Source organism: Mytilus trossulus, chromosome 11 (assembly GCF_036588685.1).
Source record: "Mytilus trossulus isolate FHL-02 chromosome 11, PNRI_Mtr1.1.1.hap1, whole genome shotgun sequence".
NCBI lineage: Eukaryota > Metazoa > Mollusca > Bivalvia > Mytilida > Mytilidae > Mytilus > Mytilus trossulus.
In genome coordinates, this window is record NC_086383.1 from 63,132,594 (window position 1) to 63,155,394 (window position 22,801).

At 33.5% G+C, this 22,801-nt stretch overlaps 1 protein-coding gene across 4 annotated transcripts; it reads left to right on the plus strand.

The window, feature by feature from the left end:
- The first annotated feature begins 52 nt into the window (after nucleotides 1-52).
- On the plus strand, nucleotides 53-21,213 carry LOC134691398 (uncharacterized). 4 transcript variants are annotated; one of them, XM_063551922.1, is made up of 5 exons: nucleotides 53-292; nucleotides 4,978-5,063; nucleotides 9,577-9,774; nucleotides 15,941-16,177; nucleotides 20,585-21,213. In XM_063551922.1, exons 1-5 carry the CDS (start codon nucleotides 237-239, stop codon nucleotides 21,151-21,153), a joined length of 1,146 nt encoding a protein of 381 aa, XP_063407992.1. In that variant the 5' UTR covers nucleotides 53-236; the 3' UTR covers nucleotides 21,154-21,213. The 4 variants fall into 4 exon arrangements, with proteins under 4 accessions (XP_063407992.1, XP_063407994.1, XP_063407995.1 ...); XM_063551924.1 differs by lacking the exon at nucleotides 53-292 and adding an exon at nucleotides 381-432; XM_063551925.1 differs by lacking the exon at nucleotides 53-292 and adding an exon at nucleotides 403-428.
- The last annotated feature ends 1,588 nt before the right edge of the window (nucleotides 21,214-22,801 follow it).

Sequence of the window (22,801 nt, forward strand, 5' to 3'; positions counted from 1 at the left end):
AAAATTGGATTACACTATAATGAAATGTAATAATGCGACACAAAAAGAATTATGCTAATCTGCTATTGTCTTCCACTAGTTCGATACTGCACTCAAAAGTTTTGATATACTTTACTTATATGCAGTGCAAATTTGTATTTACGTTCACAGCATACGAAAAGGTTCATAGAAAAATATATGCTTTTAGCTTTTTTTCCAACATTTGAACATTTATACGATTTACAGAGCTGATAACAATGTTGAAAAAGGCGGGACAACGTGTAATAGCAGGTCGGAAGACAGTACGTATTATGTAAGTCAATAACTCATTAAATTCTATTGTGTTTTTTTATAGAGATTAGAAATCAATTACATATTTTATATATTTTCCGGTCTAAATTAAATATACATTGGTGGATCTAGGAGACTGTTGCGGTTAGTTATAGCTAGTAAGTAAGTAAATATTTATTTTAATGAAACATCGCATTCCTCTGTATAAATATGGAATATGTACATCGAAACCTCGATAATAACATAAAATAACACTTTATTAATTTTATGCATTCGAAACGTCCGAAACGTCATCACTCAGCAACGCTCACACCCCACAGGCACTTGTCTCAGAAAAAAATGTCCTATATACCTTATTAATAAGGTATATAGGATATTTTTTTTCTGAGACAAGTGCCTGTGTCACACCCGAATGTTTGAAAATCAAGGTTCCGAACCGAGGCAGTTGTTGGTATATTAGCTATACATAACAGTCAAATGCACCTAAAAGATGAAAATAACACTTTATAAATTTCACGGTTCCGAAGCGCTTTTTGTTGAACCCTCAGCTGTATCTAACTTAATTTGTCTTTTGTCTTATATCCTTATTATTTAATTTTTCCTTGCTCATACTAACGCAATCTTGCAGTTTAAACAGATTATATCGATTCCCTTCTCATATTTTTCAAAAATTTTTATAATTTAGATATCAAGTTAGGACGGAATATATCGCATAAAATAGAAATTGTGTATAAGATCGTATAACGGGTATATTCTTAACACTGATCATGTTAATAGTAGTTCTGACCAGAGTGATTGGGTTCGGCCCCGACGCCGCTTGTTGAATCTAATTCATCCACAACACCTGTAAGGCTCATGATCATGAATCTCCATTACATTTTAATTTTAAAAATATACTTCCTATCTATTGATAGATTTGTACCACCCATGAAACAGTACTTCTCACAATAGACCAGACTTTTGTGTTCTATAACGCAATGTTGTTCAAGTACATGTATTCAATTTAATGACTAATTTTCTTCCCAAAACAATTAGAAAAGATCAAAATTCTGATATTTTACACTCCTTTTAAAGGTTATGATGGTGTAATGTTTAATTTAGCTTTGTTTAATGAACTGAATTCTTTGTTAGGTAAATATATAAACAAATACGATAATTGTTTATTTAATTGAGAAAAATTCTTGGTCTTTAAAAAGATGTTCCGTTGGTCACGTGGTTTAGATTTGATATTTAAAATAAGTTGATGCAAATCCCCTATCATATTGAAGTTGTTTTAAATCTAGTAAAGTAGTTGAGAGGAAATTTTTAATTCACCACTATATATATAGATCGATAGTAAGTTTGTACATATATACATTATTTTTAAATCTAAATTGACAAATTTGAGGATATATCGTACTATTGCTTAAATTATGAAATAGATATACAGCTTACCAAATTCACAAAATATTGCATTTTCATTTATTTCTATGTAATCTAAGTTTGTTCATTTTTCAGTCAGCGTTATCGTGAAATTTTGTGATGTATGTACTTTTTTTTATATACATTACGGGTGCAATTGATAAACTAATTTAATTTAAAGTGAGACACATAGATAAGCTAATTTAAAATAAATACCACTATAAGTAATGCAGCCGAGAATAGATGAACAAAAGTTGATTTGACTACACACACCCCTTATTTTTGTAATCTTCAGATTGTATATATACAAAACTATGAATTTTACGAAAAACTAACAACTTTCTTATCCCAGGAATAGATTACCTAGCTATAATTTGCACAACTTTTTGGGAATTTTGGCTCCATAATGCTATTCAACTTTGTACTTGTTTGGCTTTATAACTATTTTGATCTGAGCGTCACTGATGAGTCTTATGTAGACGAAACGCGCGTCTGGGGTATTAAAATGTAATCCTGGTACCTTTGATAACTATTGTAGTAGATATGAGTTTACGAATTTGATGACTACTAACATCATAACGTGTATACCACTCTACGACATTTTTTATTTTTTTTTTGATAAACAGAAAATCACCAATGACAAAAGGGGGGGGGGGGGTTGAAACACAAAGTAAGCTTTAGAAAAAGACATACCCAAAACAATGCACATTTTTCGACTAAAGAGAGGAGAATTATATTATTTATTAAGTTTGAACTGGGAAACATGATGTGCTTTTTTATTTTATGTTCATGGTTCGCCCCCAAATGTAACTTAAAGATTGTTCTGTCCAAAATAAAGGACGGACAATTTCTTGATTTCATATCCAGTTTTATTGTATTTGATATGTTTAATTTCTTGTGATATATATATGAACAAACAAACTTTTAGTTTGTGAACTGACAAAAGTAAGCGCCTATAATGTTAGGAGTTATGAATAAAAACATGAATTTAAACGAAGAGTACAACTATGTAAGTGATAAACGTGTTTTTAATTCGTTATTTTACGATACCAGAAATGTATATACATTTGTAAAAGGACGAAAGTACTTTAAAAGGAAAATTAAAATACTTGAAATAAGTCAATTTAAAGACGTCACTATTATGATTTGAATCTGCGAATCATTAACTTTCTCAAACGTGAAAGCATAACCGACAACTTTGATCTAAAACATTGGTCTAAGTTCAAAAATGTGTAAAATAAATGAATTTCACTTCAACACAAATGATAATCTATATGCATATGTAATGGTTTTAAACAGATACATAACAATTTCATTATCTCTGCTGACATTTTACTTCGAGTAATTAACGATCAATGAATATTAAAACAGATTTGATACAAATAAAAAAACTTATCATATGTGTCATATACACCTCTCTTAAAAATGCCATTGAAAATTCGTCATTTGATCAACTGTAACTCGAAAAGCATGAAGACTGCTTCATGTACTATCGACTGATCATGATCTTTTAACGAGTTATCTAGATGTTTTTGTACGAAATCCATTGGCAGGTGCTTGTTACTGACTGGTTTGAGAAAAGTAGTAAAATGGACTTTCAGTGGTAATTTTGAACGCGCTGTATTTAGAATTTTAAAATCCCTTTAATATAGACAGATACTAAACTATGATAGATCTTAATCTTTAATCGATCTTTATGGATATATATCTCAGCCTATTTACGTCTTATATTTACAAACGTATTTAAATATAGTTCGATAAATATTAAGTTGTTTTCTTTTAATACTTTTCAAAGCTGATTTCTTTATCACTGAATTATTGATGTTTGCTACTCACGACCGGATTCTTTTGAAACAATTTGTATCTGTTTTGAGACGTAATAGCTCAATATAGTTAATATTGGAAATGGAAAAATTATTATGAAGCAATTTTTCTACAGCTCATTATTTAAAGAAATCAATCTATTCTTGTATAGTTAACTATAAATTAACTGTTTGCGAAAGTAAAAATTATTTGAAATACTAGGGATTTTCTTATCCATGGCATATATTACCTTAGCTGTATTTGACATGTAACTTTTCGGAATTTTGGTTCCTCAGTGCTCTTCTACTTTATACTTGGTTTGGCTTTTTAACTATTTTGATCTGAGCTTATGTAGACGAAACGCGCGACTCGGGTATAAACACTATAAGCCTGGTACCTTTGATAACTATTATGTAGAAATAAGATAAAACAACTCTCCATCCAAGTCATAATGAAAATCGTTTTAAGTCAAAGTACGGCCTTCAACACGGTTCATATGATAATGGAATACAATATATGAATATAGAGCCATTGGCATAGGTTAGTACAACTGAAGCTACTCATTTTAAAGATTTGCCACAGCGGACTCGTATATAAGTAAGAAAAAGAGCGATACTTCAGAGGAATAAATAAACAGAATCGTATATGCATGCAAATATACATGCCACATTATTTGTGTATGTGCCTGTCCCTAATCACTAGCCTTTTATTCAGTGGTTGTCGTTTGTTTATGTGTTACATATTTGTTTTTCGTTCATTTTTTGTATCTGACTATGCGGTATGCGCTTTCCTCATTGTTGAAGGCCATATGGTGACCTATAGTTGTTAATTATGTGTCAGTTGGTCTCTTGTGGAGAGTTGTCTCATTGCCAATCATACCGCATCTTTATTTTTTTTATATAGTAGTAGGAATTGCATATTCAAATTATTTTTTTTTGCAAGTACAGAAAACCTTTAAACGCAAATAGACTATAAAAAATCTACAAAAAACAATAGACGACAAATAGAACTGTAAGTCTACACTAATCTTACACTATCAGCTGATTAAATGTCGAAACGGGAAAGTGAATCCATTTATATTCCGATAAAGAGGCGTTTTCCTACAATATATAATTCCCCATATTTGATTTCAATTCGTATTAAGTTCCATGCACAACCCTCCATGTATAGGAACATTTAAATGAACTAATTTAAGGACTGAGAAACGAGACAGTGATTAATAAACGTTTGTTGTGTTAACGAATTATAAATTTGTAGACTCTGAGAGGCACTATTTTATGTTATTGACTTAAGTGGCCGTTATTACACTGAAGACAGGAGGCAATAATTTATGTTATTGGCTTTAGTGACCGGTAGAGAATTTCTACAGTGTAAAAAATAGGCAATATTTTATGTTATTGACTTTAGTAACCGTTAGAAAATTTTTACAGTGTAGAAAAAAGGCAATATTTTATGTTATCGACTTAAGTGACCGTTAAACAAAATGGATACGTGTCTTTCTAGGAAGTTACAGAAACCAGAGAAAAAGATGGAAAGTTGGGAAAAAGAGGAAGACGATGCATCTCTACCGTTCTTTAACAGAAAGGAAGGTAACGATTATCTCATTTAAGTAGAAGTTATCACAGCAAAAGCAGAGGCGGATTTAAATGGGAAAAGGGAGGGGCACATGCCCTTCCGTATGGAGCTACATACATATGGTTAATATATGCATAGACTTTTGATATATTCCACTTCAAGCGTTGACTTTTATTTTGGTTCGGGTGCCTTTTTCCCATTATCCTGGAACAGCATCTTCGCGATATGGAAAGTGTGTGTGTGGTTTTTTTTTATTTTAAGGCGCAAATTGGCTCATGTGTAATTGACGTTTATCAACATCTACTTTTTTTTCATAAATACAGAGGCGAAGGCGAAAGCGTCCTTTCGTTGAGTGTATGAGACATCACAAGCACCTTTTTTGGTTGGGCATGTTTTTATTTGCTTATTTTTTTCATCGGTCTTGCATTTCCTTATTATCATGACAAAAACCAAGGATCTTAGGGGGCTACCATTTGATTTTTATGGGGGGGGGGAGGGGGGATGAAAAATGATGAAAAATTTTGTCCTGCATTTTTTTTTAGCTGTAATCTCTGTCCTGCATTTTTATTTTTCACTCTGTTCGGTGCTGCCTTTTTTTTTAAAGTTTATCCTGACTTTTTTTACCTTAATTGTCGTCCTGACTTTTTTTTTGCAAGTGTCTCATCCTGCCTTTTTTTAGCTCACCTGGCCCGAATGGCCCAGTGAGCTTATGCCATCACTTGGCGTCCGTCGTCGTCCGTCGTCTGTCGTCTATCGTCGTCTGTCGTCGTAAACTATTTCAAGAATATTCTCCTCTGAAACTACTTGGCCAAATACTTCCAAACTTAAACTGAATGTTCCTTATGATATCTAGTTTATGAATTGTATCCGAAGTTTTGATCTATCAACAGACATGGTCGCCATTGCTAAAAATAGAACATAGGGGTCAAATGCAGTTTTTGGCTTATATCTAAAAAACGAAAGCATTTAGAGCAAATCTGACATGGGGTAAAGATGTTCATTAGGTCAAGATCTATCAGCCCTGAAATTTTCAGATGAATCAAACAACCCATTGTTGGGTTGCTGCCACTTAATTGGTAATTTTAAGGAAATTTTGCAGTTTTTGGTCATTATCTTGAATATTATTATAGATAAAGATAAACTGTAAACAGCAAAAATGATCAGCAAAGTATGATCTACAAATAAGTTAAATATGACCAAAATTGTCAATTGACCCCTTAAGGGGTAATTGTCCTTTAATGACAATTTTTCACAATTTGTTAATCATATTTGCTAACTTTAAAAAATCTTCTCCTCTAAAACTACTCAACCAAATTCAACCAAACTTCAACTGAGTGATCAGTAGGGTGTATTAAATAAAGTTTGTGTTTTATTTTCTATTTCGTCAAAAAACATGGCCGTCATGGCTAAACATAGAACACAGGGTAAAATGCAGTTTTTGGCTTATATCTTAAAAACTCCAGCATTTAGAGCAAATATTAAGACAAGAAGTAAAAGCATTTATTAGGTTAAGTTCTACCTGTCCTGAAATTTTCAGCCGAATTGGGTAACTGGTTTTTCAGGTATAAGGCCCCTGAATTGATGATTTAAAAGAAATTTTGCAGTTTTTGGTTATTATCTTGAATATTATTATAGATACAGATAAACTGTTAATAGCAAAAATGTTAAGCAAAGTAAGAATTTCAAATAAGTCAATTTGACCAAAATTGTCAATTGACCCATTAAGGAGTAATTGCCCTTTAAAGACTTTTTTCACAATTTGTTCATCATGTTTACTTACTTTAAAAAAAATCTTCTCCTTTGAAACTGCTATATCAATTTCTGCCAAACTTAGGCTAAATGAGTTTCAGAGTATCTAGTATAAATTTTATATTTTATTTCCTTGTATGTCAAGAAACGTAGCTCCTATGGCTAAAATAGAACATAGGAGAAAATGATAATTTTTTTTGCTTTTGAAGAAAATAGGACGATTCAAAGAACATTTAAATAAATTGAAAAGCCAAAATAATCATTGATGAGAGATTTAACCAAATAAATTCAGGTGAGCGATTCAGGCTCTTGAGAGCCTCTTGTTTTTTTTTTAACTCAAAACTCCTGTCCTGCCTATTTTTTCTACACCTAGGCGCATATTGTATATATAGTATATCATGTTTTTGACAGGACTCCGTACATGATCAAAGACTGTTTTTAAGTCTTTAAACCAATATTTTTTATTAAACATTGTAAAAAAGGTTAAATAAAAACATTCTTAAATTTTTAGTGACTGAAGTATTTTAACCCTTCCGCTTCATTTGTTTTTAAAATTTGTTAAAACTTTTTTTGGTGAATTTAATAGTCTTGTTTTGCCGTAATAGGCCATTTAAAGTCAATAAAGAATCTATACATAAAATCAAAGTGTTTATTCATTCCGTTAACGGTTGGATTTGACAGGCTTTTCATTACTATAATATAATTTAAAAGATTTGGTAAATATCTACTGTGACATGTAATTACAAATTGGATACACATCTTGAACATGCAACTTACATATTTATATTCAGAGTGCAATTGTTATAAAGGTGCATGCATGTCGAAGGGAGATTAAATTTCCATGTTTAATATAAGTATGAAGCTTATAAACTTCAAAAATTTTACCAATTCAACAATTATGGGTCAATTGGGTGTTGTTTACGCTATTTAACTTCCAAGATATGAATGGAATGCATTCATTTTAGTACGTTCCGACAAAAGAAGGTTTCCATATTCTTTATATCTGAACACCTTAGTTTTCTCTATTCTTTATATCTGAACACCTCAGTATTCTCTATTCATTTACTTTGTAATTGTTGGTTCAATTCTCTATTCATTATTTTGTTGATTCATTATTCTCTATTCATTTACTCTGTTGGTTCAATTCTCTATTCATTATTTTGTTGATTTATTATTCTCTATTCATTATTTTTTTGATTCATAATTCTCTTTATATTATTCTGTTGATTCGTTATTCGTTATTCTTTATTTTGTTGATTCATTATACTCTATTTTATTTTGTTGATTCATTATTCTCTATTCATTATTTTGTCGATTCATTATTCTCTATTCATTATTTTGTTGATTCATAATACTATATTCTTTTACTATGTTGGTTCAATTCTCTATTCATTATTTTGTTGATTCATTATTCTCTATTCATTATTTTTTTATTCATAATTCTCTTTTCATTATTCTGTTGATTCGTTATTCTTTATTTTGTTGATTCACTATACTCTATTCTTTATTTTGTTGATTCGCTATACTCTATTCTTTATTTTGTTGATTCATTATACTCTATTCTCTATTTTGTTGATTCATTATTCTCTGTTCTCTATTTTGATGATTCATTATTCTCTATTCTTTATTTTGTTGGTTCATTATTCTCTATTCTTTATTTTGTTGATTCATTATTCTCTATTTTGTTGATTCATTATTCTCTATTCTTTAATTTGTTGGTTCATTATTCTCTATTCATTATTTTGTTGTTTCATTATTCTCTATTCATAATTTTGTTGTTTCATTATTCTCTATTCTTTATATTTTTTTCCCATTCTTTTCTTTTTGGTAAAACCCAATCCACACCCTCCTAAATGTACTTGAAATATTTGCCACTTGACGTTAAATAAGTAATAACAAATTAATCAACCGATACAAGTATAGCCTTGTGTTTTGAAAGCATTACAAAAGTGGCATGACTTTATAAATCTTTTATATTGACATTATTTATTGCAATGAAAAATATATCTAAAACTCAGAGATATAGGGGTGTGTCGATTTCTTATTCTTCAATCTTAACTAATTACGAAGGGTTATCTATAGGTTAATTGCTTACTTTTAAAATCGTTAAATAAAAATTATATTTAAATAGAAAACAAGTTGACACAAGATGCGGCAATAGAAAAGTCAATTTGTAATATACAGAGTACAATGTAATACATCAAAATATAAACTTAATTAACATTTTTATTTGGGGGTTTTCAAACCGATACAATCGCCTAGTTTAAAAATTTGACTGAGATCTTTCAGCAAATAAATTGTCAGTCATTTTAAATTTCAACTTTATTTTAATGTTTTAAGATGTGTCATCTTGTAACCCGATATTTGATGTATATACTATTTATTTTGTGGCAAAATGAATATAGATTTATCCTGGTTGATAAAATTTTAAAGTGACACATTCTATTTCTAATCGACTTAAAAATTTACCAAAACATATTGACTTTCTTCGGTTTTTACATTTCGTTACTGATTGCTGTTTAATATAATAATTATATATTTTTTTTATCATCATACCTATGCAAAAAAAACCATCTTTACATGCTGCTGACAGCAAAACTTTTCATTTTCAAAACCAATTAACTAAAACAGAAGCCATGATTACTTTAGAACCCAGAATAAGCCATGATTTTCTCGCTGCGTTGAAGACTCATTGGTGGCCTTCGGACGTTATCTGCACGTTGGTCGGGTTGTTGTCTTTGACACATTTCCCATTTCATTCTCAATTTTATTTTCAAGGTGAAGTCGGAATATACATGACCATTTACGATGCCAAAGCAGAAAATCCCAAGTCTTATGGATCTGAAAGATTTTATTACATGGATTTGACAGACAAGTTATTCGACCACTTATCGTCGGCCGACATCGTCAAACTCCGAGAAGACCTGGAAAAGAAAGGTGCTCTTCATGGAGCTTATATTGAACGCTTTTCAAGGGGTAATTATTCATTTTGTAAACTTTAAGAAGCCACATTTAGACTAGTACTACATGTAGGTATCTTGTACATAATTGACATATATATATATAAAGATCGAAAAGATAATGGTCTTTTTGTAATGTAGCTCTTGACGTAAGTCTCCCCCAAAATCAAAGTAAGGGAATAGAAATATTGTAACCATTGGTCTTCCTGTGACCGGCAGTAAAACCCTCGCCATAACGTTTGGCTGTGTGGAATGTCCAAATCACAGCCACATCAGGTCAGAATGGGGACAATAAATCAAATTCCTCGCGTTAAGAGAATGCCACTCTCTTTGCACATTAATGATTAAGAACCCGTTCAACGTCCTTTGATAAGTCCGTATTTGGCTAGGCTAAATTTCTGTCCCTATCAAGTATACCCTCGTTTTACGGCCGTGGCTGTCCACAATCTTCATCTCTGACAGCTAATATTACAGTATGGATATCTATTCATCGTTCAATCAATCATTACGTACGTAGACATACCAATCTACACATGGCGGCGTTCCTGAAGGAGAAAAATCCACAAATGGCAACGGACTCAAACCATTTATAAATTCACGATAGGTTCATTTGTTGAGATAGACATAACACCACATTGCCTTTGAATTTACTGGAGAGAAATGGTTGCGAGAGAGTTAGAAAAGGTTTAAACAGTCAATTCAAACATAAGTTTCAACTGTTCGCATACACAAGAGGGCCAATTATTTAATATGATTTTAGGAAAAATAAGTAAATATATAGTTCAAAACATCAACCAAAAGGAAAGTAAAACTTTATTTTAAAGCCCATTGCATTGGGAGTGTAGGTAAATGTATGCTCTTTGGTTAGCTTTCTTGAAGTCCTCATTATGTAAGGTATACTACCCTCCTTTCGAAGTATCCTAGTCCTACAGACAGACAGATTGATTATTTGTATGTCTAGTCTACTCTTAAAAGAGGAAAGTTTACGACTTCACAGTTCAGCTAGCAAGCAAGGTATCCAACGATAATATCTTTATCTACACATTCAATGCAATCGGCTGTAATAGATTCCTTCTATAACAGTGCGACAAAATAACTACATACATACAATAACATCGACGTTTATAGCCAGAAAAAAATACACACAAATATATTATTTTCATCTCATGAATAAATAAGTGCTTTATTTTTTTGTTACATGTAACTTGAAGATTCCCGCGAAATCGCAGTACAATTGGACAAGTGTGGAAACTATTTTTAAAAGAGCTTCTTGAATTTCGAGGGCATTACGTCGACTGAGCATGTGCGAAAGCGTATAAGACACGGATCGATATGGGACTCCGAATTTAAAATTTTCTCTAAAATTGACGTTTTCTTTGGAAAAAAGATTGTTTCAAAAGGAAAATTTAGGAACTGCAGTGTAAGGTTTCAGAGGAATATCTTTCATTTAATGGTATAGATACTACTGTTACAATTCAAAAAATGTACTCGTTGAACTGTTTTCTAGTTGTTAAAAGCTTTTGCAAGTGCAAATTATAAATGCAACCTGCAATTAATTGAACAGTACTCTATAACTGTAGAAAAAAATATATAATCGATTTAGCTTTTAATTAGGTCTTTTGTCATGAACAAACAAATATCTCTAAAACCATCAGAAATAAAATCAGATTTCGTGTGAACCATATTTGTCAATGTTATCTAGAATGTCAAAAATCTATGTGAAATCGACACGATTAGCGCCATTATAAAATGGAATTCAACATATAACTGATTTTATCAGATATTAAAATGATCCATCAAAACATATTATAACGGCAACAAACGGATACTTGGGAAACTGAGGGTAGTAAAGGGACTGTTTGAATGGTACTTGGGAAACTGAGGGTAGTAAAGGGACTGTTTGAATGGTACTTGGGAAACTGAGGGTAGTAAAGGGACTGTTTGAATGGTACTTGGGAAACTGAGGGTAGTAAAGGGACTGTTTGAATGGTACTTGGGAAACTGAGGGTAGTAAAGGGACTGTTTGGATGGTACTTGGGAAACTGAGGGTAGTAAAGGGACTGTTTGAATGGTACTTGGGAAACTGAGGGTAGTAAAGGGACTGTTTGGATGGTACTTGGGAAACTGAGGGTAGTAAAGGGACTGTTTGAATGATACTTGGGAAACTGAGGGTAGTAAAGGGACTGTTTGAATGGTACTTGGGAAACTGAGGGTAGTAAAGGGACTGTTTGGATGGTACTTGGGAAACTGAGGGTAGTAAAGGGACTGTTTGGATGGTACTTGGGAAACTGAGTGTAGTAAAGGGACTGTTTGAATTGTCTTTATTGATGTGAGGGTAGTAAAGGGACTGTTTGGATGGTACTTGGGAAACTGAGGGTAGTAAAGGGACTGTTTGAATGATACTTGGGAAACTGAGGGTAGTAAAGGGACTGTTTGAATGATACTTGGGAAACTGAGGGTAGTAAAGGGACTGTTTGATTGGTCTTTATTGATGTGTTTTTATGATGGTGGATTTTAACCCGAATAATCCAGTCGTTATATTTTGCTACTCTTCAGTGATGTCTCGCAAGTAGAAGAGATAGATTGTTGGGAGTGACCGAATTATTCTTGTTTGTTTTAATGTTTTTTTGAATAGGTAGAAAACATATTACAGTAACTTCTTATAATTTAATTCTCAATTCCATTTTAAACCGGAGTAAATCATGAAAAAACATTGATGAAGTCTCGGTCATATGACAAACTCAAGTTATGTCTATAAGCTGATAAACAAAACGACGTCAGCCAATCAGAAGACGCGTTACATCCAAAATTAAATTATTAGAATAAAGACTCATCAATGACACTCGAATCATAAATGCAAAAAAAGGTGCCAAATAAACTACGATATCGAAGTTGAAGAGCACCAATCTTTCTTTTTTTTAATGTCAGAAGTATTTACCAATATTGTGATAAAATGACAATGGGAAAATGATTGAGCGATGAACGTGTGGCCATTACTTCTAATATAAAAAGAGAGACAGCATTTCAATATCTTATTCATTCAGTCACGTCTCAGTCCTTACAGCTGAACGGACGTGCTGGGTCAGCTCTCCTTTACCCGCTATCTTCGATGAGGGTTTACAGTTAGATGTTCAACGACTTACTACTTAAGATGACAGAAACCAATCCATGCCGTACAGAGAGACGTAGTAGTTGGCGTACCCGCGTTAACATGCCTCCAAAACCATTGTCTATTATGGGGAGTGTCATGCCGATTAACGTCCGAGGGCTGTATCCTAGGCTGTTGGGTGATACGACCTTCATTTCACTGCCTCACGGCTTTGGTCCTGATAACGCTTCCTGTCATCTTTTGAACTACGTCCGAGATCATCTACCAGTACTCCTTCATCGAGGCTAGCGGGCTGCCAAGCTGACCAAACTGGCCCTGAAAGCAGCCGTTAGTGAAGAAAACATCAAAATAGTAAACAAAGAAAAATCAACTCACCAAAACCAAGATGGCGGCCTACATATTGCGACCTCCACTACTTGTTCCTGACCCATGGCATCAAATCATTTAAAGCTCACCAAACGCCTTCGGGCACCGAGCCGACCGTGCGAGGGCTGAAAGGCCAGTCAAGGTCGTTAAACACTTCCATATATATAATATCTTATTTTTACTGTAAGATCGTAATCCAGAAGCAGACCTACATTACTATAGCTGCTCGCATCCGCTTGCATGAGCGGACCCCCCCCCCTTTTTCCGTTTTTTCCGTTTTTTCTTTAACTATGAAAACATTTTATGGTATTCCGGAGGTAAGAAAATCTTTTTAAAACGACAGGACCTGCTTCTGACTGAGAACCATGACGTCTATACGAATTGAGTCGAAACTGTGAAACAAAGCCTTTATGTTTGCACCTGTCCTAAGTCAGGAATCTGATGTACAGTAGTTGTCGTTTGTTTATGTAATATATACGTGTTTCTCGTTTCTCGTTTTGTTTATATAGATTAGACCGTTGGTTTTCCCGTTTGAATGGTGTTACACTAGTAATTTTGGGACCCTTTATAGCTTGTTGTTCGGTGTGAGCCAAGGCTTCGTGTTGAAAGCTGTACTTTAACCTATAATGGTTTACTTTTTAAATTGTTATTTGGATGGAGAGTTGTCTCATTGGCACTCACACCACATCTTCCTATATCTACTTTAGAATTCTGTGCAATCACATTAATGATGCATGGTCAATATTTATTCTGCTAATTAAAGTCACTTCATAGAAACTAAATACAGACACATTCGTTAGCAAAACAGCCATCAATCGAAGACATTAAATGGAAAAATAATTTAATTTCTTCTTTTTATAACCCTTTCAAAGGCCCTCCCTCGATTGCTGATGAAAATTAAAACTAAATAATTATCAATATTAGAATCAAATCACTTCATTAGTGACATAACACCCAAATAAACAGAGCTAAATTGTCGATTTTACCGCCATTAAACAGTATCAAATCTATATAATCTATCAGAGATTGAAAACAAAAGAATAGATTTGGTTGAAATTGTAGAATACTAGAATAATTCTTATTAAGAAATAATTGTTAAATAACCTTCAGAATACTTCCTGTTTTTGTTTTAATTGCTTGTACCAACTAACGTGGATATCGTTTGTCTTCAATCATTTAAACGAAAATTAGAAAAATACGTAGGATATAATGCAGCTTGGGACTTGTTACCATTTTAACACTTTTTAAAAACAATTCAACATTTGTTGTTTTATAGTGATTAAGATGATAACACAATGTTGACTGCTGTACCCCTATTTTTCACATTTTTACATTTGGTGTCTGTTTGTTTTGTTTACTCATCGGTGGCAATATAATGGAATTTGATGCGACTGTCATACAAGTGAGAGTTTTAGCTAGCTATAAAATCAGGTTCAATCCACCATTTTCTACATAAGAAAATGCCTGTACCAAGTCAGGAATATCACAGTTGTTATCCATTTGTTTGATGTGTTTGAACTTTTGATTTTGCCATTCGATGGGGGACTTTCCTTTTTGACTTTTCCTTGGAGTTCAGTATTTTTGTGATTTTACTTTTCACGCAGACTATGATGGTCGTGGTGGTGGTGGTGGTGGTGGTGATGTTGGGGGTTATGGGCACTAGGGACACATTCTTGTTTATTGTTTTTTTGGCTGGCAATCGTTGCTAGTGCCTTATAAGTTTGACAGAATTTTCATTCTCCTGCGTAAATGTTAGACAGGCGATCTAGCTTCGGCTATGTGTGACATGGTTTGCTACAAAATCTGTCGATCAATGACGAATAAAAACATGTTATAATGAGTGGTAACACGTAGAACGTGAAGTCACGTGGCTTTTTATGGGACAAAATTTCAATGGTATTTTTAAACGCAAACTATGATGGTCGTGGTGGTGGTGGTGGTGGTGGTGATGTTGGGGGTTATGGGCACTAGGGACACATTCTTGTTTATTGTTTTTTTGGCTGGCAATCGTTGCTAGTTGCTAGTGCCTTATAAGTTTGACAGAATTTTCATTCTCCTGCGTAAATGTTAGACAGGTGATCTAGCTTCGGCTATGTGTGACATGGTTTGCTACAAAATCTGTCGATCAATGACGAATAAAAACATGTTATAATGAGTGGTAACACGTAGAACATGAAGTCACGTGGCTTTTTATGGGACAAAATTTCAATGGTATTTTTAAACGCAAACTAAAATCTACAACCAGCAAGTTGAAAAACAATTTATTATCAATTTCTTACAATTTCAGAAATAGTTGTAGCTGTAGGATTTGATGATATAGGTTCATCACAGTGGCGAATCCAGGGGGTCCGGGGGTTGGACCCCCCCTTTTTTGGACGATCAATGCATTTGAATGGGGACATGTGGTTGGAGCCCCCCTTTATCCTGAATTGGAAAACCCTCTTTTAAAATGGCTGGATTCGTCCCTGTAATTAGACTCACTTTGAGATCTCTAAAAACAAGTTAACAGACATTTCATTATCAAAATTTCAATGGTATTTTTAAACGCAAACTAAAATCTACAATCAGCAAGTTGAAAAACAATTTATTATCAATTTCTTACAATTTCAGGAATAGTTTTAGCTGAAGGATTTGACTCTGTAGGTTCATTAGACTACAATCAGAAAAATAACAAACATTTTATTATCATTTTTTTTTACAATTTCAGGGATAGTTTTAGCTGTAGGATTTGATGACACAGGAGCATTAGACTCACTGTGGGATCTATACCAGAGAGGAAAACTGAGTATGACTTTCCAGGACGTTATCGTCAATAGCACTGTATTAAAGAAGCTTAAAACAACCAAGATAGTACTCCGATCTAAAATCTTGGAATCCGAATACAACAACTGTACAAACGAACTGTTGAGTAGAAAAATGAAAAGACTGGAAATAAAAGCTAGAGGTAATTATCTTACTTTGACCTATTGTCGTGGTAGGGATATACAAAACTAGAGGTAATTATCTTACTTTGACCTATTGTCGTGGAAGGGAAATAAAAACTAGAGATAATTATCTAACTTTGACCTATTGTCGTGGTAGAGATATGGAATACCACGATTAAAGATTCCGTTGAAAAATATATTATTACAGATGATACATAATTCTTGAATTTCCCATGAGTTATGGTTATTGTACCGTTTAAAGATCTGTTTGATAATATATTAAAACAGAGGATAAATAGTTCATACGTTCCCCATGACAAAGAGTTATTGTTATTGCACGTTTGTGGCACCGTTAAAGTCCACAATTCCTCTAAAGTCCACAACACCGCTAAAGTCCACAACAATTTTCCGCTAAAGTCCACAACGCCGCTAAAGTCCACAAACTTTCCGCTAAAGTCCACACAATTACCTCCGCTAAAGTCCACAAGAAAACGCCGTTAAAGTCCACAATAACAAGTTCCGCTAAAGTCCACAAAAAAACACCGTTAAAGTCCAAACATTTTTTTTATTATCAAAAGATCAATTCGCTGTTTTTTTTACTCCCAATAGTATATTTATCTAATAAAAAGCATGAACCCTTGTTTTTTAAAAGTATTTTTTACGAAAGCGTATTAGGCACATAATAAACATAAAATTTGTAATGAAATATTTTTCAAAGTCGAAATTTTGACATTCCAAATTTTAAAATTTAGACTTAATCTCGAATTTTTTACCTTCTCAAATTTTTGAATTCCGACTAAGTAAAAATTCAAAATTTTGATTTTTTTTTTAAACTCGAAATTTCGACTTTTCTGAAACGCAAAATTTCGACTTTTCTCAAACTCACAATTTCGGCTTTTTTTTTTACTTCCAACTAAAAAAAAAGAATTATAACGTACACGTGAGTGATTTTGATAAAAAAAAAAAAAAAAAAAAAGCACACATGCAAGATTTTTCATATATCGTTTTATTTAGTTTTAAAAAATAATTTCAATATAAGCTAAAGGTAAATTACCAAAAATACTATGTTCAAAGTTAGCCACGCTCATCACGATCTTGAAGACCCCACCATGACCGTGATACGACTTTACTGCGATCTACACGATCGTACTACGATCATCAAAATTTGCATTTTTTCCACAGATCGTATTGCGATCGTGGCCTAGTGGGACTGGGGTATAATATATTAATCATGCTCATACCAACTTTTCTCAAACTCAAAATTTCGACTTTACTTCAAACAAACAAAAAATACTTTCTCAAACTCCAAATTTGGACTTTTCTTATGATGCGTTCACACGTAATTCCCTTTACTGTCCGAACGTCGTTAACTTTTTAAAATTCGTATCAACAAAAACGGATTTCTAAGGCGAATTGGTTAGTGCGAATTAGAAAATTCGAATCAATTCAAATTAAAAAGGAAGAGTGTGTGAACACGATTAGCGATTTCGATTGGCATTCGATTCGAATCAAATGTACGTGTGGACTACCTATATATAGGCATTAAACTCAACATATCTACTTTTTTAAAACAAAAACAAAAAACTTTTAAAACTGAAAATTTCGTCGATTCCTCACTATTTAAACATAGGCTGTTAATAAACAAACACAGCTACTAGTATAACAATTTTAGAAGGAGCTAGAAGACATGGACGCAAATTTAAAAGCAACCGAGGATCCACACATTTTGAGAAGATGTGGTATTATTGACAATGAGACGGCCTTATTATGTCCCTTATGTGGGGCCTTAAACTAACGGCCTTACTATGTACCTTATGCGGGGTTCACACATTGCCGATTATTGCTCCCGTTTGAGACCAAACAGCGTTACGACACGAAAAGTGAAAAAGTCGGATTACTATCCTCAATTTTCTCGAATGTTCTATTATTATCTGAACAAAGTCGTATAAGTTCGTAACAGATTCCTACGGGTCGGGAAGGGTCCGAATAGTTCGGCGAAGCACCCATAAAGTTATGTGCGTCCCGTAATGTTCGGCCGATTTTTTCTAGTCGGATTATAGTCGTGCTTGTGTCGTGACAGATTATGCTGTATCGGATCAAAATCCTAACAATGTTCTGTGTATTCTTTACGGTGTCCGGTGGAACGGGAATGACCTGGAGAAATTTTTCATTGCTGTTTTTCTGCCGACTAAGTCAAGATTCGATGCAGATCTTGTCGATTGCGTAATGTTTTTGCCTAAACCGTTCGGGAACAGTCCCGTTATTAATATGAAATTCGTCAATGATACCCACGTCAGAGTCCCGACAATAACAAAATACAATACGACTGAGACCAGACAAAGCCGTTTGCAATGCGATAGAGCGGACCGTGATACGATTACTTTCCGACAGTACATGATCAGATCACTTATAACTTCCGTCAGCGTCGGTTCACTGTCTAGTCATTGTTTGCTCTCTGTCGGAATTACTTCGGAAGAATCAGGACGCAGTCCTGACAGACTTTATCGAATTTCACCAGGTTAAAGATACAAATTATATCATAAGCGGATTGAGAACGGGATTATAGGGATAAATTCGCTTGGAAACGGTTGAATATCGAAGATTCCTGAACAACATCTGACTGTTGTCGTGCAGTACAAAAACGTGAAGGTGTGACCCCAGCTTAAAGCCCCATTCCCACTTGAGCACGATTGTACCACTCTCACCTCGACCTAAACAAAATCAGAACGTGGTGAGGTCACGTATGAGCATGATTAATATTATACCCCAGTCCCACTAGACCACGATCGCACTACGATCTGTGAAAAAAATGCAAATTTTGATGATCGTAGTACGATTGTGTAGATCGCAGTAAAGTCGTATCACGGTCGTGGTGAGGTGTTCAAGGTCGTGATGAGCGTGGCTAACTTTGAACATAGTATTTTTGGTAATTTACCTTTTGCTTATATTGAAATTATTTTTTAAAACTAAATAAAACGATATATGAAAAATCTTGCATGTCTGCTTTTTTTTTTTTTTTTTTTTTATCAAAATCACTCACGTGTACGTTATAATTCATTTTTTTTTTTAGTTTGACGTAAAGCCGAAATTGTGAGTTTGAGAAAAGTCGAAATTTTGCGTTTGAGAAAAGTCGAAATTTCGAGTTTAAAAAAAAATCAAAATTTTGAATTTTTACTTAGTCGGAATACAAAAATTCGAGATTAAGTCGAAATTTTAAAATTTGGAATGTCAAAATTTCGACTTTGAAAAATATTTCATTACAAACTTTATGTTTACTATGTCCCTTATACGATTTCGTAAGAAATACTTTGAAAAAACAAGGGTTCATGCTTTTTATAAGATATATATACTAATGGGAGTAAAAAACTAGCGAATTGATCTTTTGATAATAAAAAAAAATGTTTGGACTTTAACGGTGTTTTTTTGTGGACTTTAGCGGAACTTGTTATTGTGGACTTTAACGGCGTTTTCTTGTGGACTTTAGCGGAGGTAATTTTGTGGACTTTAGCGGAAAGTTTGTGGACTTTAGCGGCGTTGTGGACTTTACCGGAAAATTGTTGTGGACTTTAGCGGTGTTGTGGACTTTAGAGGAATAGTGGACTTTAACGGTGCCACACACGTTTTAAAGATCCGTTAGATAATATATTAAAACAGATGATAAATAGTTCATACGTTCCCCATGACAAAGAGTTATTGTTATTGCAAAAGATTATTATTGCACTGTATAAATAACTTAAATCGTATTATAATGTCCGTTTCATGTTGCCCATCAAGGGGGGTCTCATTGGGGGGTTCTGATCCCGGATCCTGCTTACTGTATTGTCAGATTCCCGGATCCTGCTTACTGTATTGTCAGATTCCCGTATCCCGCTTACACTATGTACGTAAGCAATTCTCATTTTTTGTAATTTCCCGTGTCCCGCTAGACTTCATTTCCCGTTTTCATGGCACAATAATTTGACTTTCACGTGTCACGCTTACAAAAAATCGGTAATCCCGCGTCACGCTTAGACCCCAATGAGACCCTTATCACGGTCCCTCCATTGGAACGCTAAATAGTCCTTGTTTTTATTAATTTGAAACACATTGCTTGACGGATCGTTTCCATATTGTAGAATTATTCCTATTTTGACCAAAGTTGGTACAATTGTATTGTAATTGTATTCCAGTAGCGAAAAACATACAAAAAATAACCAGAAGGTCACACTGGGCAAATTAAGGGTCAAGATAAATGACTATTTTGTTGTGAAGGGATACTATCATATACGATTTGATGCGTATGTTAGTTAGGCCGTGTATACTTTTCGTGTGAACAATCCAAATTCATGTATTTCTTTTGTCAGCAAGATTTAACGTACATAGTTGAATTAATATTTTAAGAAACAATATCAAAACATGCATATAAATCTGTACTATTGAATTTCCAGAAGTAGACAAGAAAATGGTGCTTAGATTGACAGAACAACAAAAAAGTTTCACCAATAATGTGCAATCCCTGAAGGATACTGAAGAAGACATAGAATTATCGTTAGGAGAATTTGCTCTTACCATGAAACAGATACTACCACAAGGTGTACTCGAATTAAAAACTATACGAGAGTTCGAAACAAATTACAAAATGGCCAAGGGAACATCACGTGTCAAAAACACTAAAATTATTGACCAGTTCATAGACATGTTAGGGAAGTTACGAACCACGTTCACAGAAGCGTTTACACAATTATATGTACCATTGCTACAAGTTCATTCCATTTGTGAAAGCGAAAAACAAAAACAAATAAAAAGAGACATACGCAAGAAAATTAACATTGGACAAGAATTAATGAAACCGGAAGCTCCGCTCAAAATTGTAATTCATCCCGTCTGGGCAAGAAAGATACTTCCTCGGGAGCAATCATTATTCCGTGGACTTGTGTGCGTACTTCCGCTTGCTGTGGAAGCTCTCAAAGACATCGACTTCATGCTTGATGAATATATTAACGATTTTGTATTGTAATTTTTTTTAATTTTATGTCATTAGTCCGTCCATATATTATTAAATAATAAAATGTACCACTCAAAATTGATTCAAATCCCTGCCCTTGTGAATTTTCAAAGAGACCATATAAAATCGTTCGACCATCTGTGTAGCATGGTTCTATACAGCTTTCTTCTAATTTTGGTTCATTCCTCAACAAGTTTGCCTAATATACACATACAGCATTTCATATGTAACATATGACTTTTATAGTGATAGAGCAATCGTTACCCCGAGAACAACATCTTCAACCCTGGCCTCTTGTCAGTTTTTATTATTTAATATGAAAGGATAACACTAGGAAGACATATAACCTCTAAGCAATGTGTGAAAGTATATATAGATAGCTGAGTGTTACTCTCTCCAATACGAATATTGCTTTGAAAGTAAAGTTAACAGGGGTGTAGCTTACGTTGAGGCAACCGAGGCGGCAGTTGCCTTGGTAAAAAACAATACAAAAAACAAAAATTTCCTTCACTGTAAGCAAACTGGCTACTAAACAATGATAATATAGCAACTTGTTATGTCTTGTTGGCGCGGTAATGGATTCATACCATTTACGAATTATTCAAGACTTATGGGAACATTTGAATTAATTTTCTCTCCTCCTCTTGGAAAAAAACCTTACGGTAGTTTTCTGTTATTCAAGTTTGTCAGAGTAAAAGGAAATCGACCAGCAGATTTATTTAGTCCTACCCCATTGCAAGCGAAAACAGTGAGTAGAATAGATGATGATCCAAATCACGAGTCACCCGATCGAATCACTATACCATTGAATTAGGTAAATTATTTTAATTTTGTGTCAGAATCACTGAATTTCTAGTATATGAAGGCCTGGGTGTGGTTTTAAGAAAACAGAAAAATCGGCCCTGAAATTAATTTAAATTTTAAGAATATGGATTTAAATGGTGCTAAATTATAAAATAAAGGAAAATCAAATTATGGGCGACAATGATTAAAAAATAAATATTTGATAATCCCATTCATAAGCATTCAAACCCTCATTTATAACCGTTGACATGTCAAGTTCCACCTACGACTATGTTCATTGACCCTGCACCAAACAAATCAAATATGCATCTATATATCATAGTTCACAGAAAATAATTTATGTGTTGTGGTTCTTAAGTTTTATTCTCGCTATTTTAAATTCATAGTAAGTTTTTACAAGCAGGGAATTTAAAATATTTAAAGGAATCACTAATTCCAGAGAAATATAGATATAGGAAGATGTGGTGTGAGTGCCAACGAGACAACTCTCCATCCAAATAACAATTTAGAAAGTAAACCATTATAGGTTAAAGTACGGCCTTCAATACGGAGCCTTGGCTCACACCGAACAACAAGCTATAAAGGGCCCCAAAATTACTAGTGTAAAACCATTCAAACAGGAAAACCAACGGTCTAATCTATATAAACAGAACGAGAACCGAGAAACACGTATATATTACATAAACAAACGTCATAGTAAGTTTTCACAAGGAGGGAATTAAAAATATTTAAAGGAATCACTAACTCAGAGTAATATGTCTGTTAGTTTTACATAATGTCAGTTTATATATAAAAAAATCAACAACATACAATAACTGTTCATTTATAATGAAGACTTCAGAATCAAGTAAATGTT